Source organism: Galeopterus variegatus, unplaced genomic scaffold, assembly GCF_000696425.1.
Source record: "Galeopterus variegatus unplaced genomic scaffold, G_variegatus-3.0.2 Scaffold2318, whole genome shotgun sequence".
NCBI classification, from domain to species: Eukaryota; Metazoa; Chordata; class Mammalia; order Dermoptera; family Cynocephalidae; genus Galeopterus; species Galeopterus variegatus.
In genome coordinates this window covers 68,349-95,674 of record NW_007728429.1, presented here as the reverse complement: position 1 = coordinate 95,674, position 27,326 = coordinate 68,349, and the positions used below count along the sequence as shown (strand labels likewise).

General features: G+C 35.9%; 1 protein-coding gene across 1 annotated transcript in view; it reads left to right on the top strand.

Annotated features, from left to right (window-relative positions):
• Positions 1-26,324, top strand: part of FAM91A1 (family with sequence similarity 91, member A1) — a 44,598-nt gene extending 18,274 nt beyond the window's left edge. The window contains exons 12-24 of the mRNA XM_008581291.1: positions 22-137; positions 962-1,074; positions 1,383-1,469; positions 4,008-4,140; positions 10,130-10,278; positions 10,918-11,052; positions 11,181-11,294; positions 15,364-15,436; positions 17,094-17,243; positions 19,256-19,360; positions 19,896-20,019; positions 21,291-21,360; positions 23,383-26,324. Of these exons, the coding sequence (XP_008579513.1) occupies positions 22-137; positions 962-1,074; positions 1,383-1,469; positions 4,008-4,140; positions 10,130-10,278; positions 10,918-11,052; positions 11,181-11,294; positions 15,364-15,436; positions 17,094-17,243; positions 19,256-19,360; positions 19,896-20,019; positions 21,291-21,360; positions 23,383-23,568 (1,555 nt within the window). The 3' untranslated portion in view covers positions 23,569-26,324. The remainder of the gene's footprint in view (positions 1-21; positions 138-961; positions 1,075-1,382; positions 1,470-4,007; positions 4,141-10,129; positions 10,279-10,917; positions 11,053-11,180; positions 11,295-15,363; positions 15,437-17,093; positions 17,244-19,255; positions 19,361-19,895; positions 20,020-21,290; positions 21,361-23,382) is intronic.
• The last annotated feature ends 1,002 nt before the right edge of the window (positions 26,325-27,326 follow it).

Sequence of the window (27,326 nt, the reverse complement as noted above, 5' to 3'; positions counted from 1 at the left end):
GAATGCATTCTTCATTACTAGGAGTACTTTAGATCCACAAAAGATGCTCTTATCATGGGATGGCGGAGAAAGTAGGAGTCCTGTGCAGGAAGCTTCGTCAGCTACTGACACTGATACAAACAGTCAAGAAGATCCAGGTTAGCAGTAATTCAGTTTAATTTAGAGTCTTCTAAACATACAGCATATGTGCAAACATACACTCTTACAGTTATTTTATAGGTTTTTTATTTTTAGATTTTATTCATTCTCTATGTAGTCTTTGAGTACTGTACTTATCCATATGTTGGGCACTATGCTAAGTCTTAGGGGTATAAAACTGACAAGAACATGGTACCATCCTCCTATAGAGTCTAGGAAGAGAGAATGGAGTGTAACCAAAAAGCTACAGCAATGTGAACACTAGTTATGGTGCTTGTGGGGTGCAAAGAGGAAGAGACCCTTTATTGGCTAGAGAGATCTCGGAGGCCTTCATGGAGATCTTATATGGGCTAAGAATGAATGAGAGCCTGCCAGCTGGTCAGTGAAGGAAGGTCATTTCAGCGCAAGAGAACAGTGTGGGCTAAGCCCAAAGGGAGGCATAGAGGATGAAGGGATTGCCCATGGTTTAATATTGCGGTGGGGGGGAAATGGCATGGACTTTCTCTCATTTCTACCTGTCACCTGAGCCAGGGACTTGTCCGAAGAGATTAGGCTAGTCTGGTGATCTGACAGTTTCCAAATCGTTATTATTAGTTTTTAAGCTATTTATTACAAAAGTAAATGCTTTAAAAAAATTTCAATTTTAAATGTTCTCTGTGCTTTGAGATAGGTATAACCGGGACTTTTTATGGCTATAATATTGCTTAAATTTAATTATGCACTTTCTGGTTATCAAATAAAGTTGAAATAAAATATTTTTTCATTCCAAGTAAAGAGCAAAGAATAATTTTCATTTACTTAATTTGAATTTTTTTTTCTTCAGCGGACACAGCCAGTATAAGCAGTTTGAATTTGTCTACAGGATATACAAAGCGTATTGCATTCCTATTTGACTCAACACTTACTGCCTTTTTAATGATGGGAAATCTTTCACCAGTAAGTCAGATTCTTGTTTAAATGTGATGTTGTTTAAAGTAAAGATTAGATATAAAACAATTTAATGCTTTTATATCTTTTTTTAGATACTAGATTTATTCCTGAAAACACAACTGACTTTGTTTTACATTCCTTAGAGGAGTGTAATAACTTTTAGTGAAGGTTACTTTTGTAATTGGAAGAATCAGCCCCTCACCTCACCCACCCTTAAGTTTAAATATATTGGAAATCACAGTAGAAATGTAAGATATTATTCATATTATAAAGAGGGAAAACTAGAACTTTAATATTTTGTTTCCTTTTTGCAGAACTTGAAAAGTCATGCAGTCACAATGTTTGAAGTAGGCAAACTCTCAGATGAATCTCTGGACAGCTTTCTTGTAGAACTAGAAAAGGTAAACCTAGATTGTACGTTACAGGATGTCAGGACATTTGGAACCTTTTCTTGCTTGATAAAACATCACTTATGCCATTTGTATTAGTCTGTTTCTGTTGCTTATAATAAAATACCTGAAACTGGGTAATTTATAAAGAAATGAAATTTATTTCTTACAGTTTGGAGGCTGGAAAGTCCAAGGTCCAGGTAACACATCTGGTGAGGGCTTTCTTAGTGGTGACTCTCTATAGCAACACAGGGTATCATATAGCAAGAGTGGGCTGAGCAAGAGAGAACCAACCTTCTCACTTGCCCTTCTTATAAAGTCATCAGAATCCTCCATGAATGGATCAATCCATTCATCAGGGCACAGTCCTTACAATCTAATCACCTCTTGAAGGCCCCACCTTTCAACAACCATAATTGGATTTCCCATCCTCTTACACTGTTACAGTGGAGTTCAAGCTTCAATGAGTATTGGGAGGACATTCAATCCACAGCACTCTTCTATTGATTATGATGGATTTTCGGCATGTTCTTGCTCATTCCTCTCTAATTCCCCACCTTACTACTGTGACAGTTGTTTAGACTTAAACAAATTGAGTGAATAAATGACTTTTGTGATTTTTAAAGTGATATGTCTACCTCATGTAACTCTTAACATAATTTGATATGATGAAGAGATGGGGTGTAGAAATTAGTCTGTGTAATTTTTTAAAGTGAATTTTTTCTAAAATAGCCTTTCATTCTTTTCTGGTCTGACTCTCTAAGATCATCTCCTAAGCAGTTTTAGTTGAACTTTTTGTTCCAGTTATCTTAAATCTGGAACAGTGTCCCTGGGTATCACATATATGTCTGCTTTCACTGTCTCTTTTAGCATCTCGAAGACTTCAGCCATATTTTTCCTTAACCACCTTTTCCCCGTGGGTACAGCCCTAGGTTTCCTTAGCTTTAAATCTTGATTGCGCTTTACTGGTGTTTTTCATTCCTTAAATATTTTATTCTGTCCTGTGCTCTTCTTTGTATGCAGTTTGTATGCCTATGGCCCATTTCTTTTTTTGTCTTTTTCGTGACTGGTAAGGGGATTGCAACCCTTGGCTTGGTGTCACCCACACTGTGCTCAGCCAGTGAGCACACTGGCCATTCCTAGCAGTTTGTATGCCTAATCTGTTTTTTGACTAATAATTTTGGTGCTGTTTGTGCTAAAGTGATGAACTCTACTGAATATGCTGTTTAGAGAATTTGTGATTACTCTATAATTCCTTTATATCTTAAAAAAACAAAACAAGAACATAACACTTTTTCTCTGCTCTTTCTCCATAGGAATTTTGTAGAAATATCTAGGAGATAATTCTTTTTTACTTTTATCTTTATACTGCCATTATTCCTTCAGGGCTTTTTTATCGTTTTGTTAGCCGCATTTCTTACTGTGTATCATCTTTTTCCAATAAATTTTTTACTATGTTCCTGCACATTTTAAATTCTGGTTTCTTCAATTTCTCTTTGTCCCCTCAGCTAGTCTTTAATCAAAGGTAGCACATTACAAGATCACTTATGCTCTTATACTCATTTGTATATCTGTATTCTTTTTTTACCACATAGTAATTCTTGGGAAAGCTTTTCAGTCTGAAGTTTAGTTTTAAAAATGGCTTCATGGCTTTTTTCTTTTTTTAAAAAAAGATGACTGGTAAGGGGATCTTAACCTGTGCTCTCCCAAGTGAGCTAATCAGCCATCCCTATATAGAGATCCGAACCCTTGGCCTTGGTGTTATCAGCACCACACTCTCCCAAGTGAGCCACGGGCCGGCCCCTTCATGGCTATTTTTTAAGTAGCCTGATCTTGACTAAGCTTAATTGGTTGATCTTGTTAATTTAAGGCAGTTCTAATTTAGTTATTTCCCCCCTGTAGACCTGTCCTTTCATTTCTGTGTTGTTTCTGATATGTTATGTGTTTTTAAATATTAAACAGTAACTGACTCAGTGTCAGAAAAGCATGCGTTAAACTATAAGGCCAGTGAAGGTGGGATTCTGTCTGTTTTGTCCAATACTCTATCCTTATCTCCTAGAGAGGTCATAGTATGTAAGAGGCACTTAGTAAACTCCTGTTGGATAAATATAAGCTGCGTGTTCAGCAATGGTGAAAAACTATGTTCCGTGTAACTGGTGATACAAAAGTATGAACAAGGAGATGAGAGAGCTATAAGTTGGTGACCATGGATCGGAGTATTTTTCTGGATGAAGTGGAAAATGGGTCTTTGAGTTTTTTAATCACCCTGTTTTAATCATACAGGGAACATCTAACATAAAATGGTATAATTTAGCATTATTTGGTTGTTAAAATTGTTAGTTTTACTCATTGGAGCAATTTTTATCATCTTCACAGATGTCATAAATTGAAATCTCAGCCGAGATTGAGGTTAATATTTGTTCAAGTATTACCTAGGCAAATTTTGATTTACTGCTTTTTAATAATGTCTTAAAATCTCTATTATGTGATTATTAAAGTGAATGGCATGAAAGTGGTATTAGTTGCAAAATCTGTTTTCTCTTGGTTTAGGTTCAGAGCACTGGTGAAGGAGAAGCACAGAGATATTTTGATCATGCACTTACTCTGAGAAACACAATACTGTTTTTGCGTCATAATAAAGATCTTGTTGCGCAAACTGCACAGCCAGACCAACCCAGTTATGGTATGATAAATATACTTAAATTTGAAGGCATTATTGCATGAGACTTCTTTCTAGGAAATTAAACAGATCATGCTCGCTTATTTAATCTTTTTTTTTTTTTTTTCCTTTTTTTTCTTTTTTTTTTTTTTTCCTTTTTTTTCTTTTTTTTTTTTTTTCCTTTTTTTTCTTTTTTTTTTTTTTTCCTTTTTTTTCTTTTTTTTTTTTTTTCCTTTTTTTTCTTTTTTTTTTTTTTTCCTTTTTTGTCTTTTTTACTGACCGGTAACGGGATTGCAACCCTCAGTGTCGCGCTGGCACCGCGCTCAACCAGTGAGCGGGAACCGGTCTTCACATGGGACCTGAACCCTCAGCAGGAGCGCCTCCGCGCTCCCAAGTGGCGCACTCTCCAGTGCGCCACAGGGCCAGCCCTATTTAATCATTTTTAAATACATTTTGTGTAGTTAGCATATTGAATTTGTAACTAGAGGTTTGTTTTGTGAATTTCTTTGCTTGTCAACTGTTTCTTACCTTATTTTATTTTTTCTCCTCTCTTCTCATGTGCCACTAATGTTTGTAGTATTTGAATCTGTTTAGCACCTAAAAAAGGTTGGAGTGTTAATTTATTTAAGTAGCTAGATGGAATTTAGAACAGGCATCAGCTACGAAGGGTGAACAAATGTCAAAATTTAGTTAGTGTAGGAAGCATAAAATATCCAGAATGAAGGACACTATTGTATTAAAATAATAAACAGGAGTTTACTATTCAGATTCTACTGTAATATTTATTAAAGTATTTTACTTCCAAAAATAAGGGAACAGATAATCTCTTTTTAAAGAGTAAAAGAAAGTTTTTAAAGAATAAAAGAAAGAAGTAGTAGCAACCTTAATGTATCAATGAACTCAATGTTGCTGTTGCCCTAGAAGGTGCTCTCGATTTTGTGATAGATGGGGATTTCCAAGCTTTAGTTGAACTAGGTCTTGAGGCATGGAATAGCACCCAGAAATATGTGTTTTACAAAAGATGATTCTAATGCTCAGCTAGGCCTGGGTGATGCTGGAAGAGCATTTGGATCAAGTCCTTTGTCATTCACAAGAGTTGCATCTTTGTGAATCCTCAATACCATTAAAACATTTAATTTCAGTCATTCTTTCATTTTCTTTAAAATTCTATTTTTATGGACAAGAATCAGTTTCTTAGTCATGTCCATTTTATTTCATTTCTCTCACTAGCATCTGGCTTTCTTTTTAGCTCAATTTAAAAAATTAAGAAAGGAATCAACTCTCACTTCTTAAGAGCTGTTGTGTCGATGAGAACAGAGATGCTGGGTGGTTTAGCTGAGAGTGAGGCCAGACTCACTCAGTGTCTAGTGCAGCCTCAGCATGCCTTAGCAGAATTACAACTTCTTACATGCTGGGGCTCTTTTTGAGATCATTTGTAAATAGTTAAAACAGATGGTGAAATCACCAAATGCCAAGAGTCTGAAGCACTTTTTAATAAACATTTGTTGATGGGGAACCATTTTTTGCTACTAAATATTAGATAACGTGATCCAGCAGTCTTGAAGATGTCTTTGGATGCAAAACTCCTGGAATTTCTGGGACTTTTTAGTGATTTATGGAGATAGTGGGTTAGAATATCTGAAATAGTCTGTTAGAGCTGTCTTGGAACACATTGTCCTTTCCTGCGTATCATAGAATCTTAGAATGTTAGATAGCATTAATGACCAGCCAAGTGTAATTTGTTTTATAGATAAAGAAATTTAAGCTTATATTGCTTAAATCTCCTGCCCATTTATTCATCAAAGCCCATATGATTAGTAAATGGAAGAGCTAGGAATGAAAAACTTGAATCCATGTCTCTTGAATTTTTTCCTGTTGCCCTGTCCCTTATATTGTCTTCTCTTGAACACTAAGCTTTTTATTGATTTACTTATAAGCAATTTGTTGTTTAGTAGTCTAGACTAAACTTTGTTTTTCACCACAAATAGTCTGATGTGCCATCAAGTAAATTAAATGTTAGACTATTTTGTATGAAAATAGTTAAGTATAATTATAACCTTTAAGGTAGGTTTAATAGTTGACTGTTCCTGGGACCAGTTGGAGTTTTAATTGCTTAGAATAATTGCTGGATCTCCAAAGTTAAATTGTGATTAACTCCTCCCCATAGGACCAAACCTGCAATTATTTATGAAGTTTTTTTCTTTCAACCAGCATTTCTTGGAAGGGGCTCCTCATCTGAACCACAAAACATAGGAAATGACTGGAATGACCATTTCTCAATGTTTCTAATGGTGGTACATCACTAGTTCCATTCTAGATGCATGGGAAAGATCTTACATTCTGTATAGAGGATACCTTAGGGTCATTCTCGCCCTGTTGAGAAATGTTGCTTTCTGTAGGTGCTGGGCTTGATAACTGAATCTTTTTTATTTTAGAAAAGAAATTCTATAGTATTAGTGTTTTAAGCCTCTTGTGAGTAGAAAGAATTTTTTTTTATGTCACTCACTTATAGCTTGAGTATATTATGTAGTACTTAGTATTCATTATAAAATAGCAAAAGCCTTATGATAATGTCATAGAAGCAAACTCTGATATATGTGAAAAGGACTAGATTCTTAGTAATCTCTTGACTTTATAATATCATGAGGCATTGCTCAAAAAATAAAAGCAATGTGTGGTTTAGTTTTTTTCTTGTTTTATATGATTTTTTTCCCCAGGTTTCTTTATCTTTAAAGAGACATCTTTCTACTATGGTCAGTACAAGTCAGATATAAAAACCACTTTGTAATTTGGCAGCATAATACTATTGAAATGTTAAAAATTAAATCACATTTGTAGAAAAGCAATTACAGTTGTAAACTTTTAGAAAATGTGTTCTAACCACTGTGAATTCCTTACCTTCCTTATTCTGAAATACATTAAATATTTTCTGTACTTGACATTGGCAGTGTAGAATTTTGCCTGAAGGTTGAGAAGTCCCTTCACCCTTCTGTGTTTTGGAGTAGGGCTTACTGCAAGGACCCACTCTAACTGAGATAAGATTTACAGGAGCCCCTCTTGTTCACCTCTAACAAAGCCAGAAAGACATCCTTCAAATTCCCTTGGTTTGCCTCGTAAACAATGGGCTGAACTGCCTGTCCCAACTGATTATTCAGAACAAAATGCTCCTTAACTCAACTTTGGTTAAACTTCTTTCCTTCCTTCAGGCCCCTGAACTTTCACCCGCCCTTAACCCAAGCCAGCATATAGCCTCTTCTTTAGGGCCTCTCCCAGAAAATAGGCTAACTTCAGGGTAAAGCATTCTCTGATCTGCTATCCTGTACCCATCCTTTTATCTGACTTCTCATACCTGGTTCTTTCTGCATTGTTTACTCCTCTTTATAAAAGTAAAATCCTTTGTCATATGCTTAAGGCACTTTTGGACCTTATGATCACTATTGCAGTAGTCTCTCCCCCTATTACAGTAGTGTCCCACCCTCTCAATACTTTTAAATAAACTCTCTCCTTACTAAGGAGATGCTGTTTTATTGGACAGCATTTTCCCAGCTCGTGGCTATTGTATAATTTCTGTGTCCTTAGTCAAACATAAATTTCTCTAGTCTTCATAGAACTTTTTCTCCCTTCTCTCCCTTTTTCTGAGCCACCTGCTGACTTACTTCATTTTACTTCAGGCTACATCCTCTGCTCCAGCCACACATTACTGGTTAGAACATAGCCAGACATGTCACTTGGTAGAAGCCACTTCTACTGTGACTTCACTCTTCTGCCTCCACCTTGTTGTCCAGGTGTGGAAAGATGCTCTTCCTGACATCTATTGGACTCTATTAAATCGCAGATTCTTACGTTTTTTTAAACATTTTCTTTGTAAATATATATTTTTTTTCCTTTTTGTCTTTTTTCATGACTGGCAACGGATCGCAACCCTCAGTGTCGCGCCCGTACCGGACCGGGACCAGCAACGGGATCGCAACCCTCGGTGTTGCACCCGCACCTCGCTCAGCCAGTGAGCGGCCGGTCTGTATGTGGGATCCGAACCCTCAGCAGGAGCGCCACCACGCTCCCAAGCGGCGCACTGTAGCAGTGCGCCACCGGGCCGGCCCTTCTTTGTAAATATTTTAAATTTACAGGAAAGTTGCAAGAATAAGAATAGTGTAATTATTTTTAAACCAGAATTTGGGAGTAAGCTGCATGTCATGGCCTTCCCCGCTAAATTATTCAGTGTGTATTTCTTAAGAATAGGACTGTTCTCTCACAGCACTTTCAGATTTAATATTGACGTAGTAGTCTACCATTCGTATTCCACTTTGTCAGTTAACCCAGTAATGTCCTTAATAGCATTTTCCCCCCTCAAGTTCAGGGTCTAATTAGCTCCAAGTATTGTATTTAATTGTCATGTCTTTTTGTCTCCTTTATCCTGGAGCAAATCTATATGCTTTTAAAAAAATCTTTTATGACATTCCTGTTTTTCTAAGAATCTAGTCCCTCTTTTGTTGGTTTTACTAGAAAGTTTCTCACCTTGAGTTCCTTTATCCTGGAGCAAATCTATATGCTTTTAAAAAAATCTTTTATGACATTCCTGTTTTTTTAAGAATCTAGTCCCTCTTTTGTTGGTTTTACTAGAAAGTTTCTCACCTTGAGTGTGTGTGTGTGATGTTTCTTCATGATCAGAGTCAGGTATGCATTCCTGTCTAGAATATTACATAAGCGATCACTGTATCCTTTTAAGGGTATGACATCTGGAGGCACTTGATTTTCATCTGTCCTTTATTGGTGATTTTAGTTTTGATCACCCCGTTAATGTGTTTTCTGATTTCTCCATTGTGCAATCAACTCCCTGTATCCCCCAGCTAATAAGCTGTGAGGAGATACTCTAAGACCGTGCAAATTCCTACTCCTCATCAGTATTTTCCCCCAGATTTAGCATCCATTGATCATTCTTGCCTGAGCCATTCTTTACTATGATGGTTGGAAATTGGTAATTTTTTTCCAACTCCAGCATTTCCTCCATATTCAACAGTCTGGATTAGACATTCTCTTGTGTTCTCAGTATGGATTTTGAATTCCTATTTTTTCAATCGTCTATAATTAGTCATTACTGTCTCAATTATTTTTGTGCTCCAGTTGTCTTAGATTTTGCCAGAGGGGTTCCCTTTAATCTGGCTTCTGTCTCCTGTGACATGCCTCTATCTATCTTTTGTTTTTGAGCAGTTCTTTTTCTCGTAAAACAAGATCTTATCTTGTCTTGTATTTATTCTGCCTCAGTCCTGCCTAGCCCATTTCTCCTAGGAGCCTGGTTTCTTTTACTGGGAAATGGGATTGGAGACCAAGATCCTGGCACTAGTTGTGCTCAATGCTTCTAGGCTCTTTCAGCAGGCCTTGTTTTTTTAGATACATTTTTGCTTGAAGCAGGAGATGGCTGACTTAATCTTTTTAAGTTTCTTTCAACCTAAATATCACTTTTTAGAGAGCAATAAGATTTGGTGTTTCCCAAAGGATTAAGAATAGGAATGCTTACAATCTGTTGCATGCTGAGTAAATTTATCCTTGATGGACCAGTGATGTAGGGCACATATTTCTAAGTGACAAATTCTTGGTCTTCTGCTTAAATCACAACTTGATTGTGATTCCCTTTGTAGAGATTGGAAACTGGGGGAGAGAAGGACACAACTTCCCCTGGCACTTAGGGTTTCACATTATGCCACTTTCATGGAGTGGCTGGGGATGGAGAGAGGAAGGAAGGTAAAACAAGTGCCTTTTGTTAAAATAAAAGGTATCTTGAAGAAACATCAGTACATAGATATTCTTCCAGACCAGAGAATGAAAACTTTTAGCTTAGCTTTAAATCTTAAAATGTCTAAGTGGTCTCCTAAGGAATTTGGTACTTTTTAATAGAGTTATTCTACTTTAAAAAAAAAAATTTAAATCTCAAGGCAATTATCAACATTTTATCTTCAGTATTTTTGTTTCACGTTGTTAGTCTTTCATTCTCTGTGTGTGCTTGATTGTGACCCAGGTTTTCCTTTGGATCTCTTACGCTGTGAAAGCCTTCTTGGTTTGGACCCTGCAACGTGCAGCCGAGTTCTAAACAAGAATTACACGCTGCTTGTTTCCATGGCTCCTCTCACCAATGAGATCCGACCGGTCAGCAGCTGTACCCCTCAGGTAAAGACCTGCTTGGAAGATCCACTTGGTAGTGTGGTCATTTTGTTAAGAAGTAAACACTTTTGTTTTCTTAGTTCTGCCTCCACCCCCTCCTCTATTCTTTAACACAACCTCTGGGCATAGTAGGAATCCATGAACTATTTGAATGAGTGGTAAGTAAGATGAATGGAAGAGTCGGTAGTCCCTTTTGTGAAAAATTGCATGTGATTAAAGATAAGAATAGCCAACACTTTAATAAAGAGCTTATTATATGCCAGGTGCTGTTTTAAGCTTTTCTAACAACTTTACAACATCCTCATGAGGTAGTTAGTTTATTCATGTTTTATAGATTGAGGAAAATGAGGCCCAGAGAGCTTAAGTAATCTTAAGGAGATATGGCTGAAGGGGTGAAACCAAGATTGAAAACTAGGCAGTCTACTCTAGAGTCCATTCACTTAATTGCAGTGATAAGACATGCTTTCTTAATTCCAGTATAAAATTGAAACTGTTTTAATGAAGCATTTCAAATTTATTCTTATCAGGATAATCACAATTAACATTTATATGAGGTATTTGCTGTTTTTAAGACTTGGTCACTTAGGAAATTCAACTTCTTTAAATAAGTATTACAATTTTATCTTACCTGTTTTATGATTATAGCATATTGGACCAGCTATCCCAGAAGTTAGTTCTGTCTGGTTTAAACTGTACATTTACCATATCACTGGGCAAGGACCACCATCTCTCTTACTGTCCAAAGGTACAAGACTTCGAAAACTGCCAGATATATTTCAGGTATGTGTGTGTGTGTTTTTCTTTTTTTGAGGAGGGTAGAAATTGGTAAACAGTATTATAGATAACTTTCTTAATTTTTTTCTTATTTCTGAACACCATTTTATCTATTATTCATTTCTTTCCAATAGGGTTATGATCGATTACTAATAACATCTTGGGGTCATGATCCTGGGGTAGTTCCTACGTCAAATGTGCTCACAATGTTGAATGATGCTTTAACACATTCTGCGGTTTTAATTCAGGTACAGTTACCTCATTTGAAACAGTCAATTTTGGATTTTTATTGTAAAGGTCATGATGTGTCTAGCTTTCTAGTAAATTGCAATTAGATGTCAGTAATTTGAAATGTGTAAAGTTGAAACATCAGGAATCAGGAGATCCAGGTTTTAGTCCTGGTCCTTTGTTGGGCAGTGTGGGGGTGGTAGAAACTACATAGACAATGAAGGGCCGGCCCGTAGCTCACTTGGGAGAGTGTGGTGCTGATAACACCAAGGCCACAGGTTCAGATCCCTATATAGGGATGGCTGGTTGGCTCACTTGGGAGAGCGTGGTGCTGACAACACCAAGTCAAGGGTTAAGATCCCCTTACTGGTCATCTTTTTTAAAAAAAAACACAAAACAAAACATGGACATTGAAGTTAGACCCAGGTTTGAATTCCACCTTCACCTTTGCTAGTTCTGTGACTGCTGTGTACCAGTACCATTTTACATTCCCACCAGCACTTGGTATTATCTGACTTTTTGGTTACAACCACCTTAGTGGGTGTGAAGTGCTATCTCATTGTAGTTTAGATTTGCTGATGACTAAAATTTTCCTGATGACTAATAATGTTGATTTTCTTGTGCTTATTGGTCTATGTGACAATTTGGTGATACTCCTTATACTTTGTTTTCCACCTTTAAAATGAAGATGGCAATATCTGCTGTGTAATAACAACAGATGGTAATAACAGCAGCTAATGGTGAGGTAGGCAATTTATACTCATAGAGTTGTTGAGAGAATGAAATGAGAAAGTACACGTGAAGTACACTTTCTGGTACATAATAGTTCTCAGTAAAGATTTTTTTAATTCATTTATCTAACAACTGAATGTGCCATATTCTGTGCTAATTATAGTTAATATGGATATACAAATGAGACATGGTTCCCATCTTCAAGGAATTTAAGGCCATTAGGAAAAGCTGAATAAACAGTCAATTTCAGTTTTTGCTTCCTGCTGAACAGAATTATACACATTAAAGAGCATTAAAGAGAAGTACCCAATCCTGCTTTGAGGCAAGGAGAAGGGCTTAGGGGAAGCTCTGTAGAGAAAGTAAGACCTGGGCTGAGCATAAAAGTATGATTTGAAAGAGAGCCTGCCAGGCAGAAGGGTCAGCATGAATAAATCTCTGGGCAGGGATTTTTTTTTTTTTTTTTCTTTTCCTTTACTGCTATTTCCCTAGTGCCTAGCACAGTGCTTGGCTCATAGTAGTTACTCAGTTAGTGTTTGTTGAATAAATAAATAAGAAGATGACATGGCATAACGTATGCCAAGGCCTGAATGCTGTTGGGTATTTTTGAGGAGTGAATTAGAGTGTGTTGGGATCATGGTTAGAGATGAGTCTGGAGAAGTAGTCAGGCCCTGGAATGCAGTGTACCTTAAAAGTCCTGCTGTAGAGCTTAGACTTTAACTTATAGATTGATGGCAGCAATTAGAAGGTTCTAAGCAGGGGTTTAACATGGTCAAATGTGTTTTAGGAATCCACCTGGGGACTGTATTGAGAATGGATGTGGGAGGGGGAAGACACCTGAAGCAAGAGGACCAATAAGGATTGTGTGAGTAGTCTAGATATGACATAATGACAGCTCAGATCAGAGACGTGGTAATAAGAATTGAAAGGAAGAGATGGATTTAAGAACTACTACAAATATACAGTTAATAAAATTGATTGGATGTCTGAGAAGGATATGGGAAGAGGGAGAATGATTCCGGGGGTAATTGGCTTGTGAAAGTGGAGAGTGGGTGATATCACTACAGAACACAGGTGGAAGAGCTGGTTTATTGGGCAGGTGATGTGCTGTGTTTTGGGCATGTGGAGTATAAGGGGTGCCTGTGGAACATACGGGTGGTAGAGAGGTAGCTGAAAATATTCTGAAATTCAAATGGAGGGTTGGACCAGAGAGATTGACTTAAGTTTCAGCATCAGCACCTAGATGGTAGTTGAAACCATGAGAGGATGAAATTAACCAGGGAAAACATGTAGTAGGGGTAGTAGTAGGAGATTACATAGTAGAATGGGCTAGATAGGAACTTAAGTCAGACTACCTAAATTCAGATCTTGGTTCCGCCACTTATTAGTAATCTCGAGTAAGTTAAATACCTCCTTGAACTTTAGTGTCTTTATGTGTAAACTGGAGATAATAGAAGTTCCAGTCTTTATAAGGTTGTTGAAAATTATAATCTACATCAACTGCTTAGCACTGTTTTTAGCACATAGGAAGATCTCAAAATGTTAGCTGTGGTGGCAGAAATAGTAGAAGCAGACTGAGGGAGCTGTGGCGACTGATTCTTTTTTCCTGTCTCTGTGTCATGGATCAGCCATTCACTTCTTTGAGCTTCTGTTTTCCATACCTGTAAAATGAGGGATGTGATTGCCAGGTTCTGTTCTGCAGGCAGTTTTCAGTGAGTCAAGCCAAGTTAGGTTGTTTTGTTTTTGTTTTTTTTGTGGGAGGTACTGAGAAATATGTACAGAAAAACATAACCAGGTTGGTAGACAGTGCCTGTCTTTAACGAGTTTGTTAAAGAGTTTTGCTTGCCTTCTTTATTAAATTTAATGGAAAAAAAATCTACCTTGTTGGAGTTTTGGACATATTACAAATTAAAACCATGATTTTATTGCAACCGTCTAATTAGTTTTAAATCATAAGAAGAGAACTGTCAGAAGTATATTCAAATTGTTGTATGAATCAACTAAATGAGTGTTATTGCTCTTGGATATATCAGGGCTTCTTGAATTTGAGTGATATATGGGTCTCTTTTAAAGGGAGAAATTTATAGATCCTCAGCGTTAATTTAGATTTTCCATTATGATGGCACTTAAATTTAACTAAATTTTCCATTATGATGGCATTCATGTAAACATAAAATTAAATTCCCCATGCTTATTGTTCTTACAGAACTGTAAACCTAAACCAAACTTGAGAAATAAATATAAGCAAAACTCTTTTTTTTTTCTTTTCCTTTTTTTCGTGTCCAGCAACGGATCGCAACCCTCAGTGTCGCACCCGTACCGGACCAGGACCGGCAACGGGACCGCAACCCTCGGTGTTGCGCCCACACCTCGCTCAACCAGTGAGCGGGAACCGGTCTGTATGTGGGATCCGAACCCTCGGTGGGAGCGCCACCGCGCTCCCAAGTGGCACACTGTAGCAGTGCGCCACCGGGCCGGCCCAGCAAAACTCTTAAAACAAACAAAATTCAAATGAACAATTGAATGTGATGGATGAAACTAAATTATTATTTGTAAAATAGGATCAGGGTAGATAGACTCAGATTTTTTTAAATTTAATTTTTGAATTAATAGTACATTCACATGATTAAGAAATAAAACACTGTTTATTAAAAGATGTACAGAGAAAGGTATCAGTCTCCTTCTAATCCTATCTAGCCAGTTCCCATTCCTTATCTCTCCTCCAAATCAGGTAACCATATCTATCCTTCTGGAGTTTCTTTATGCATATGAAAGTATTACACGTTGATGTGCCCAATGCTTTTTCCACTTAGCGACTGGAGATCTTTCCATTTCAGTTCATAGAAAACTTCTGTTTTTGCAGCTGCATTGAAATATGTACCGTAATTTATTTAACCAGTTGCCTATTGGTTGGCATTTTGGTTGTTTCCAATTATATGTAATTATAATGTAGCAAATAACTGAATATATGTCATTTTAGGGCAGGTTTTTGAGTTTTGCATTCCTAGTCTGTGGGATGCCTTGTGATTATGGGGCATTCTTCCACCACTTTCCTCTGTTAGAGCTATAATAACCCTTGTGTGAGTGCACTTGACTTCAGTCTTCACTTGGCTAACACCTGATTTACCTGTTAAATTGACCTATACAATCAATTTGAGAAACATTGCCTTATAGGCTAATACACGCATGAGATTGTCATTGCTTGCTGTGGAAAAATAAAAAATTGTTGAAAGCGTGTTGATGCAGTATTACAGTGGGATAGATCATCAATATGGTACAGTCTTACATATTGTTTGAGTATCAATTATTGGAAATGTGGTTTTCTTGTATATCTTTCAACTTTTGTTTCTTTATGTTTAGGGACATGGTTTGCATGGAATAGGAGAAACTGTTCATATACCATTTCCATTTGATGAAACAGAACTACAAGGAGGTACCTTTTGATTTGTATCCATTAGACTTTTTTAATCTTTAATCATGTCAACAATTTGGTGGAAAAAAGAAGATTTTCCCCCCTGATTCTCTTTTCTGGGCTTTTCCAAGTGTTCAATGCTAAATTTTCAATGTCGTTTTATATATTAATTTAGCTGTATATATACACAATTTATACATAAAGACTGCTGTTAGAATTTAAAGGTTAATATTTTAATTTTTAATCAATTTTTTAAATTTTTAGGTAGTTTAGAAATGGGTGCTAATGAACATTTGCATACTACTTTGTGGTTTACAGAGCACTTGCATATGTTTCTTCTTGCAGCATTTGTTTTTACTGTTAAATCTTATTTTTGCTATAGAGGGGATTTGAGTGGATGTAGGGTTTTTGCTAAATCAAGCTAGTTAGAACTAGGAGGGGAAAGCCCTGTTTGATGTTATAGGCTTTTTAGAATTGGAAGTGAGCTTGATGAAATGCTCAGAGAATTTCTGTAAAAGCAAATTTTTTTTTTTTTTTCCTTTTTGTCTTTTTTTGTGTCCGGCAACGGATCGCAACCCTCAGTGTTGCACCTGCACCGGGCTGGGACTGGCAATGGGATTGCAACCCTCGGTGCTGCGCCCGCACCTCGCTCAGCCAGTGAGCGGGAACCGGTCTGTATGTGGGATCCAAACCCTCGGCGGGAGCGCCGCCACGCTCCCAAGCGGCGCACTGTAGCAGTGCGCCACCAGGCCGGCCTTGTAAAAGCAAATTTATTCTTCCTTTTCTCATATACATGATACCTTTTCTCTGTTGAATATTATCATTATATATATTCAAAAGAAAAAACTGTCTGATTAAAACTGACACATATTTATATAGCACTTCTGTTTCCTGCTCTGTGCAAAACTGCTGCACCGTAATCTATTTTTCTGGTTCTAAGAGCCATATATTACATGGGTTTTAGAGAATAGTGAATGGTTCAGGTAATTTAACATATTAATTCACAGAAGAACTTAGTCTTCTTGCATTTTTCTTCCTTCACCCAAAGTAGGGAAGAGGAAGGAGAATTTTATAAATATCTTTTTCCTTTTCATATGGTTAGACTGCAAAAGCCTCATGTTTGAAATTAAGAATCTTTCTTTTGCCTGTTGTGAATAAATATGTACAAAACCTGGAGAAGAGAGTTACTCTTCCCAAATAGCCTCTATTCAGAAATGAATAGTTCTCCGCAAAAAAATTTTGCCATTTAATCCTGCAATACTTCATAAATTCTAAGGAAAGAATAATTGTGTGCCTGAAGATGCAGGAGAGTGACAACAGGTTCTTAAAATTTATAAAATCTCAAGAACTGATTAATGGATCTCTTGCCCTGGGAGATTATTGTGTGAATTCTAAAAAAGAGGTATCTTCATATTTACATATAGAGAATCTTCTCTTTTATGAGTTCACATATTTATGAGAACTTGATAATTTACTATCTAATTCATTAGGCGTATGATTTCAAGTATATGAACAGCATTCTTTTGTATTTATATATATTTCTTAATTGGAATCAATCTTGATACGTTAAAGTATAAAAATAGTTCTAAGAATTTTTTAATAAAGAAAAGTATATTTAAATTTTTGGTGTTGCATTATAAATCTGTTTACTAATGTGATATCAACTCTTTATTCTTAGAGTTTACTCGTGCCAATATGGGTGTTCATAAAGCATTACAAATATTGAGGAACAAAGTGGACTTGCAGCATTTCTGTGGATATGTCACCATGTTGAATGCTTCTAGCCAACTTGCAAATAGAAAACTCAGTGATGCTTCTGATGAAAGAGGTTAGCCAATAGTTGGGGATCTTTGAATTAAGATCATTGGTTTTGAGTTTAACATGATCTTAATATATAAAAAGCAGCAGCGACCTTTGTGGGGATGTTGAATTATTCAATACTTAATGTTTTTTCACTGAAGTATGAGAAAATATTCTCTAACATCATTTGGGCAAATATAATTTGTTCAAATGGAGAAAATACTAAGTGCATAACTAAAGAAGTGATGATCTAGGGTTGGAATATAGGATGATTATTGAGGTTTAGCCCTTTACTGTCACTTGTATGTTTTTAGGCTTTGAATTAAGTTAGCTTTATGGGGTGATGGTTTTAAAACTCAAGTCTTTTTGTAAAAACGTTTCCAAAATACTTAGTAGTTCTTTCCTTTCAGCTTTTCTCTTTCTGTCAAAGACACTATTGTCTTGGTTACCCAAGCCTGAAACCTTATCTTTGTCTCCTTCTCTTCTTTCCACTGTGTCCAGTTAGTTTCCAGGTTCTATGAATTAGGCTTTAGAGATGTCTCTCATTTCTTCCCCTCTCTCTTTTTTAATTCTCCATTACTGCTGTTTTAGTCTGGGTCTTGATACCTTAATCATGTATTATTGTAGCAGTTTCCTGCTTAGCCTTCCTGGACTCTCCTCCTTTCTATCTCCAGTCTATCCTGCTTATTGACAATAGCTCATTTTCCTTAGATATCACTTTCTTTCCTTTTAATTTAAAAATCCATTTTCAAATCAAATCACCTTCTCATATTTGCTAATTGTTTCTGCTTTGGCATAGTATTGGCTTGTATGTGGCTTTGGTTGCCATGGTACCAGCTCTGGGAGACTTCTCAGTTCAAGTGTCTGCCATTGATTGACTGTATTCCATCAGCCTCTTAGTTTGAAATCCTGAGAAAATGTGATTGATTACTAGCCATCCAGGGATTGGATTGGCTCCCTTTTAGTTAGGTGTCTACTCCTGGTCCATTTATCTTTATCCAGAAGAGTTGGGTAGCTTTCAACGGTTGACTGCCAGATATTGCAGAGGCGTTTTCCCAGAGAAGAGGGCTATGGCTTAGGCAGTCATTTCAAAGTGTGTCTACTACATCTGTCATTTTTTATGTCATTCGTTCCACAAACATTTATGGAATATCTGCTTAGGTGCTGGAGATATTTAAATTAGAAAGACCTGATTGTGTTCCAAAGAGTAGAACCCCAGAATGGGAGCCAAACAAATGAATCAGCCTGCAGTGTGGTATTAAAAGACTGTGACAGGGCCCTGCTTAAAGTGCTAACACAGGATACAGAAGGCATATCTCAGCCGAGTTGAGCTACCAAAGAAAGCCTATTAGAGAAGATAAAGTCTGAACTGTTTTAAAAAATGGGCTAGCTAGACAAAAGATGATTGTTGTTTTTGGAGAGGGGTGGTAGCCTTTCAGGCAGAGGCAATTAGGAAAAAGAGTAGCTCATCTTGGTCAAAAGGAAGGATTTGATGGACAGTAGTAGAAGAGGAGAGTAGAGAAGTAGGTAACATCTAGGTGATCTTGAAGGATCTTATGAAAGATATGGAGAGACAAAAAAAGAATTTTGAAGAAGAGTAATGTGATCAGACAGCATGCTTCCACAGGGATAGAAATAACTTCAGTAATGATCTAAGTGAAAGTCTAAACTTTTTGAATTTTGATTTCTTTAGGCCAGGGTTTCTCAACCTTAGCACTGTTTGCATTCTGAGCTGGGTGATACTTTGTTGTGGGAGACTGTCCTGTGCATGGTGGGATATTTAATATCAGTTGGTATCAGTAGCATCCCTGCATCCATTCATGACAACCAAACCTGTCTCCAGACACTGCCAAATGTTTCTTGGGGTCAAAATTGCCCCCGGATTTAGAACCACTACTGCTGCTTTAGGCCAAAGATGATTATTCATTTTTTCCCATCGTCATTACTATTGCCTAAAAGTTTTCTTTGTTAGATCTGATTTATCGACAACTTCTGCTGACTACTAAAATTCTAATTTTGTGTATGTTCCTTAATTATAAGGAGAACCTGACTTAGCTTCTGGGTCGGATGTAAATGGGAGTACTGAGTCATTTGAAATGGTCATTGAGGAAGCAACTATAGATTTGACAGCAAAGCAAAACTCTGGTATGATGTTAAAAATTCTTTGCAGTTTTATTAGACTAATTTCTGAGGTTCAACTTTTCTGTTAAGTCATTTGTATGACATTTGTCTGTTCTTATTATCCATAATGGACTTTTTAATAAGAGTTTTCTAGGAAACATTTTTATATACTTAGCAAAATAATTCAAGTATTATTAAATTATGACCTCAGAAGAATGACTTGAATTTTGTTATTCCTGTGTTAAATATTTTGATTCATTCTCTCATCTTGCAGATGTCTTTTAGTACCCTTTTTTGGGCAAATGACTACTTTGAACATTTGATGAAATTGCATACCTTCTCCCCAGACACATGTACATACTCCAAAAACATACTATCCTGGTTCAGAAATCAGTTCACTCCCTGTTGAGTCTCCGTCCCCTGTCAATCCCATTGGTGGATGTCACTGGGGAGTGGGGAGGAATCTGTGAATCTCAGGTTAAGAAACCCTAGTCAGTCATTTGATATATGTAAATACATATATATGACTTAAAAAATAAGTTTATGTATTCTTTTTTAGGTGCCACAACAGAAACAGATTGGGTTCCCCTCGAGCTGTGCTTTGGAATTCCACTGTTTAGTTCCGAACTAAACCGGAAAGTCTGTAGGAAAATTGCAACACATGGCCTTTGCAGAAAAGAAAGGTGAAGGTTTATATTCATTGTCATCCTTTCATCTACTGGATTTTTAAGCTGTCAGTGAATAGTTTCTATATCTTGCTTTCTTTTGTTCTGTACATGAACATAGTAATTGCTATGCCCATATTTGTTGATTGAATACAGATTTAAGGATTTTGCTGTATTTTTTCCAAATTAGATTTTGGTAGATCATAAATTAGTCACGAGCAAACATTTTGGACACACGTTTTGGTTAATTATATTTACTTAGTTACCCAGGTATGGTGAGAGTGTGGTAAAATGGGCATGCTTATATGTAGCATGAACTTAGTTTTTTTAATATATAAATGTGTATAGAAAATTTCTTTTGTGTATTTCTCTCACTCTTAATATTCACACATTCAAATTATGTTAATAGTGATTGTCTCTTATAGTGGAGTTAGGGTGACTTTCCAAAACATTATTCACTCTACATTTTCTGAAATGAACATGTATTACTTTTCAGAGATGACACATAGATTTTAATCTCATATGCCAACTCTGATCCAGTGAGAGTAGTTGCTAAGAGGCGGTGTTGTAAAGGTTCTGAGATTATCTGGGTTAGCAGGAGAAAATATTGAATTCACTCGTCATGATGGATGGCTTGGAGGGCTGATATCCACAGATCCCCTTCACTTCTTTATTTAGGAAAACAAAGTTGGATAACAAATCATGCATTTAATTGGCTTAATGTAGCTAATATCAGAAAATTAAAAGTACTCAACAGTTTTAACAACTATCCTGTGAAAATAACATACATGAATAAAAAGTGGAAATATTGTAAAACTTTAAATCTTGCCTCTATAATGTTTACTGATTTACATATTTGAAAAATATCTCACATAGGTGAGTTGCCATATGTTAAATCTGCGAGACTTTTTATCGGGTTGTCTTTTAAACTTATTTGGATAGTTAAAATTTGTGTCATAGTCGCCATCCCTCGAAGTTCCTAAATCTTCATTTAAAAAGATTTCTTTCAATTAACATTTACATTTACTAATAGTTTAAATTTTTTTTTAAAACAATAACTTCAATTTTGGTTATGCATGATATTTATTCCAAAATGGCCTTTTCATGCACCATTACTCCCTATTATTATTAAAACAGGTAGAATTGAAATTATTTAAAAAATTTTTTTATATGATTAATTAGGATGTATATACATATATAAATGCATTTAAATTGCTAAAAATACTCTTGTGAGATATAAGTTTTTGCCATTATATTTGTTATAGACTTTTTCTCTCCCTTTTTTTCAGCCTTCAAAACCTCTTACATTCCAGTAGAAAACTCTCTCTACAAGTCCTTAACTTTGTACACTCATTCCAGGTAATGAAACCCAAAAATCCAAATGGTGTTTGTGTAGAGCTTTATAGCATACAGAACACTTCCATGTTTGTTTTTGAGTCTCCACAGCAGCAAGATATGAAATAAGCATTAATTTCATTTCATAATTGAAGACTCTGAGATTTAAGACATTAATTGACTTGAATATTTCACTGGCCATCTCTTCAAAGACTAAAGCTCGAAGTCTTTGTCCTGTGCCAGTGCTTCATTCAACAGAAATGTGTTAAGCTTCTACTACGGGCCACACACCAGGCTAGGTGCTGGTTCTTGGGTGTGGTAATAACTGTAGTGATTCACCACTGCTGGAAGAGGATGTCTCTTCTGGCAGCAAAGGCCAGTGTTCTGGACCTTTTATCCTTTCCCCAGGCAAAGAAAAGATATTCTAGACTCGATTTATCGATAAACTTTAAGAATGGATTATTTCTGTTCAGAATATCTGATCCAACGTTATGAATCAGTGTTTTGGAGTTTTATTCATTTATTCAATAAATACTCGAGTCTACCCTAGGCCAGACACTTCTGGGGAAACTGTTATGAGTAAGACACTAATGGAGCTTACAGTGTTGTATGAGACGGGAGTCAAATAAACATTAAAATATGTAGGTAATTACAGATTTCAATAAGTACTTTAAAGGAGCCAAACTGATGGAGTCTGAAGGTAGACCTAATTTCAATAGGAGAGAGGTAATATGAGCTAAAACCTAAAGAATGGAAGAGTATTCTATGCAGAGATTAGTAGTTGCAAAGGTTCTGTGTCAAGAAAGCATTCAGTGTATGAGGACACAAAAGGAGGCCATTGTGGCAGAACCCTCATGAAAGAGGTCGTGGCAAGAAGTGAGGTCGAGGAGGGCGGGGCGTTCTGGAGTAGGTTAAAAAAGTTGCATTTTATGCTGAGTGTAAAGAGAGATGACTAAAGGCTTTTAAATGGGGGAGAGATATTATTTCTGATTGACTAATATTTAAGAATATTAGTTACTGTTTGGAGAAGAAATTAGAAAGGGACTAGGATAGAAGCAAGATCAGCTGGGAGCCTATTGTAATAGCCTGAGTGAGAGAGGCTGGTAGCTGAGTCCCCTTTTTCACACACATGCAAAAGCCCCCGAAATTTTGCATATATTTCTGATAAAGTTTTGTTTATTACACATATATACTATTATACCAATAAATTATGTATATTATAAAAATACACAAAAATAGAAAATTTTATAAGGATTTAATAAGTAGACAGAGAAATTCTAAAATTCTCTCAGTATTGTACCCTTCTTTGAAGTGAGTATCCCACTTTGGAGACCACTGGCCTTGGCTGTGGTGAATGAGTAAAGTAAACTAATTTGGGATATGTTTTGGAGATAGATTGATACAATTTGATGATGAATTAAATGTGAGGAAAAGATTGGGAGTGTGGAGGAAGGGAGGAATCAGAAACGATTCTTGTATTTCTTGATTAGTCCACGTGTATGGAGTAGAGAAGGCTGGGGAGGAAGGGGTGGTAAAAACTTTGAGAGTTCAGTTATGGACATGGGAAGGGTGGAATGCGTGGGGAACCATCTGAGAGGAGATGTCAGGTGGATGTTTGAGCCTGGATTTCTGGGGAGGGGTCTGTGCTAAATATATGAATCTGAGAAGCCTGGGAGTGGATGGAATATTCTGGTACTTAGTGTTGTGTTAGGTATTTTAGAGATTGTCTCCTTTTAGGTGATACTTTGAGGTAGGTCCTGTCTTCTAAGAATTAACTTTTTTGTATCCCACAGTCTCATAGCCTATTATTTCTATATATTTCAAAGTATTTATTGCAATGTGACTTGTATTTCTCATTTTTGCATATAATAATACCTGTCATTGATTATTTTGGGCTCATGAGATAGACCTTTGCATCTCCAGTAGTGCTTTGCATTCCATAACTATTTCACAGGTAATCAAGGTCCATATTTCTCATTAGTTATAGTAAGTGGTTTTGGTAACGTATTGAATATAAAAAATTTCTTTTGTTTCTTGATCCTTTAGGAAGGTGCTTCAACACTGGATATTCACACAGAGCCCAGTTTTTCAAGTTTGCTTTCACAATCATCCTATACCGACATGGGAGTTCCACTTCCTTCAAAAAACTTAATATTTAAAGATGGTATCTTGTCAGAATGGAGTGGACGGTTGCCTTCCTCACTTCTTATTGCTAATCTCCATCTGCAATAATTTGGCTGCACCATTTGTTGCTCACACTTTCTGCCTTTTTTTCTTTCTTAATGTTAATAGTGTCAGCCACTAATAAGCATCCTGCTGCTGTGGTGCAATTGTTGCTTAATTGATATTAAAAGTTTGGGGAACATGTTCATGTTTTCTGAAGTTTTGCTCATCATTGCACATCTCATTGCAACAAAGTGCTTTTTAGCAGCCAGCACTGTAGTTTTTACCTTGAGACAATCTGCATTTCTTTTATAAAAACTAAGGGTATACTTTATAGGCTTTATGATGACTGTTACGTTTGTAAGCAGTCACTATGGATATTGCAATGGTAATTTTATATGTTACTTTATCAGACACAAATCTTGTTTAATTTTATATTTTGTTAGCTATACTTGGGATCAAGGGAAGAGTTGGAGCTCTTCCTCTGAAAAGGCTTCTTGGCTCTTAAAGTAGTAAAAACATAAAACAATAAACATCCAGTATTGAGAGATGATATAATGGGGCATTAAAAATTTCTGTGGGTGTCTGTAAATTATGTATATCACTTGAATATTGTTGAAGGTATATAAATCAGCATAGTTATGTAAAACTTAACCTTGATTTATAAAGTCTTAACTCAGACTGTGATTCTTCATTGTCATCTCATGAGAAGCTTTGGAAAACATTCTATTTTTAAACCATGTTTATACTCATCTGTAGACTTCTGTTGTCACTTACTTTGGGCTTTATATTTTCATAGAGTCTTTATGGGAAAATAGAATTTATTTTCCACTCTTGCAGCTGTGTCTGCTGCACATTCTCACCCTGATTTATTTTTTGTTTTGTAGCTTTACCAATGATTTGTTTTGGAAATTGAATTTGATGTTTTCAAACCAAGGACTGTGATTTTACATTAGAATTACACATTAGAAGCATTAAGGTTATGTCTTCAGATCAGAACACTTTAATGATAAACCTACTTTGAAGACATATTCCTAAGCAATCTGGACCTTAGTTTTAGAGGAAATGATGAAAAATTGAATAATATCAAAGTGTTTCTTAAGTCATTGATTCTTTTAGTATCTCAAATGTTAATTAGAATAATTGGAATAACTTTTTAGACTTTTCAAATTACCTTTCTTGGGAAGTTTGTGCAGTGTTTAGTTCCTCTTATGGGGTAATGGTTTGTTAGTTAAAAACGGTAACTAAACTAACTGGTCAAACAACGTATGTCTAAAACACGGCTTTAGAAAATTTGGGAGTGTTATAACCTAAACATTTTTGCTGGTAATTTTTATTTATAGAACTAATATTTGTGTACTTAACATACTTCTGGAAATATATGCCTTTCTTAAAACTGTTAATATAACCAAGCATTCAGTATCATGGCCTAGCTATAGAATTGAATATTTTAGACCAGGTTACCTTTGGCACAGTCAGTGCTGTGTTTGGGGTAAATGCAGTAACGTTTAGTTTTCTACTTTGTCTTGTATAAGGTAGAAACCATGTGTATGTTATGTTTGTCTATAAAAGGAAAAATATATACTAATATTAAATAATTTCTTATGACTGTGAATTACTCATTTATTTTTCCAATAACTGATATTGTACATTCCTAGTGCTATTAGGTATGTATGTATGTATGTAACTTTTACAGGTTTTCAACTGAAAGTTATAAGTATTTCATTTGATCAGGGCTCTTTAATCTCATTTTAATTTGCTTTGTTTGAATTAACTGTAGTTGTTTTATTTATTCCTGTATTAACAATCTAAGCTAAACTGTAATGCCATACACACTAATAAAAAATTGAACATTTGTAGTTGTTGGCAGTGAACCCAACTGGTGAGCTTAAAGCTTAAAATATGGGAGTGATTTGCTGCTACATCTTCTTTGAGAGATAATGCAGAAATAGAACCTAATAATGATTATGAATTTTAGGGAAAGTACTGAAAAAATATGGGGTCAACTACAGTTTCTTGTGTTGAATGAGGAAAGAGTAGTCATGTGATTCCCAGCTGAAGACCTCTCATACTCTTGAGGGAGAATCTGCGTTTTTTGAGCTGTTAGCAGAATGTGAAATGCTGATGTTTGTGCTTTGCTTTATGAATTTGGCTTTGTTTCATTTGTACATTAACTCATGTAAAGATGCAGCTCTTAAATCTTAGAAGTGTTGATCTAATTCAACAAAAAGGTAAATTTAAAACATAGACTTTGATATTTGCCAAAGAAGGTTCATGAAACATTTTTATTCAATTTCTTTGCGAATGTTTAAAGTTATTTCATTTGGCTTTGTGCCACTTCCTCTCCTTTCTTCCCCTACTCCCTTAATGTAGCATAAAACATGGCAAACATTCTTTAGAAACCAGGAAAAAAAGAACAAATATCTAAAAGGACATGGAATTTAGTATGGTACAATTTCACCTCTCAAATGGGTCTAAAGAAATTAACTTTATATCATTAAAAAAAAATGACCATCTGATTTCCTTCTTCCTTTTTTAAAATATGTAATCAGATGACTTTGTATTTGTTTTTTTGAGGAATATTGATTTCTTTTACTTGATGTGTTCTGTTTTCTCTGCCATTCATGTATTTCAAATACAATTTATATTTAAAGATTTTAAAGTACCAAAACTGTAACTGAGTACAGTGGATTGGTTTCTGTTAGGATGTTAATATTATACAATGAAATGTATAAAGTGTTGTCAATCTGATTATTGACACATATAACATGTTTACAAATAAACTGTGGTGTTGATCAAGTTACTATTAAATGTGGATAATCTTCTGAAAGTTCCTTTCTTAATTTTAGATATGCCGTGCTTTTAGTGCCATTGCTTTCCTTTCCTTTTTAAAAAAAATCTTTGATTTTATAGTAATTTCAGATTTACAGGAAAGTGCAAAGGTAGTACAGAGATGTTCCCTGAACCCTTCACTGATCTTCCTCTACTGTCAATACATTATGTAAACTATGGTACATCTGTCAAACTCAGTAATTAACATTAGTGCAATACTATTTTCTAAACTACAGACTTTGACTCTCACTAGTTTTTTTACTGTGTCCTTCTAGTCCAGTGTACTATATTGCATTTATTTAGTCATCAGTGCCTCCTTAGTCTCCTCCAATATGTGAGTTTCTCAGTCTTTTGTGACCTTGACACTCTGAAGAGTACTGGTCAGTTCTTTTGTAGGATGTTCCTTAGTGTGGGTTTATCTGATGTTTTCTCATAAGATTGAAGCTATGCTTTATCTGAAAGAATAACACAGAGGTGATGTGCCCTTCTCATCAGTGTTATCTCATCAGTGTTATCATATCATGGGGTACATGATGTCAATATGTATCACTGGTGATGTTTCTTCATTGATTAGGATGGTGTCTGCTAGGTTTTTCCACTGTGAGATACTATTTCCCCCCTTTTAAATACTCTGTTCTTTGGCAGCAAATCACTAAGTCAAGCCCACGATCAAAGGGAGGGAAATTTAGCTCCGTTTCCTGGAAAGGGGGGAGTGGTTTCTACACGTATTATTTAGAATTATTTTTTAAAGAAAATCTTTTCTCCCATTTGTTTATTTATTTGATCATTCGTTTATATTAGTATGGGCTTATGGCTTTTCATTTTATCCTTTGGGTTAAGAGCCAGTGCTGTTATTTATTTTGCTGTGCAAATTGTTTCATCTTCAGCCTTTAGGAGGTCTTTGAGGTTGGCTCCTAAATCCTTTTGATATGCCCCCATTTTTTTTGAGACTGTATTCGTACTACCTGGCACTACAAGTATTATCTGGTCCCCAG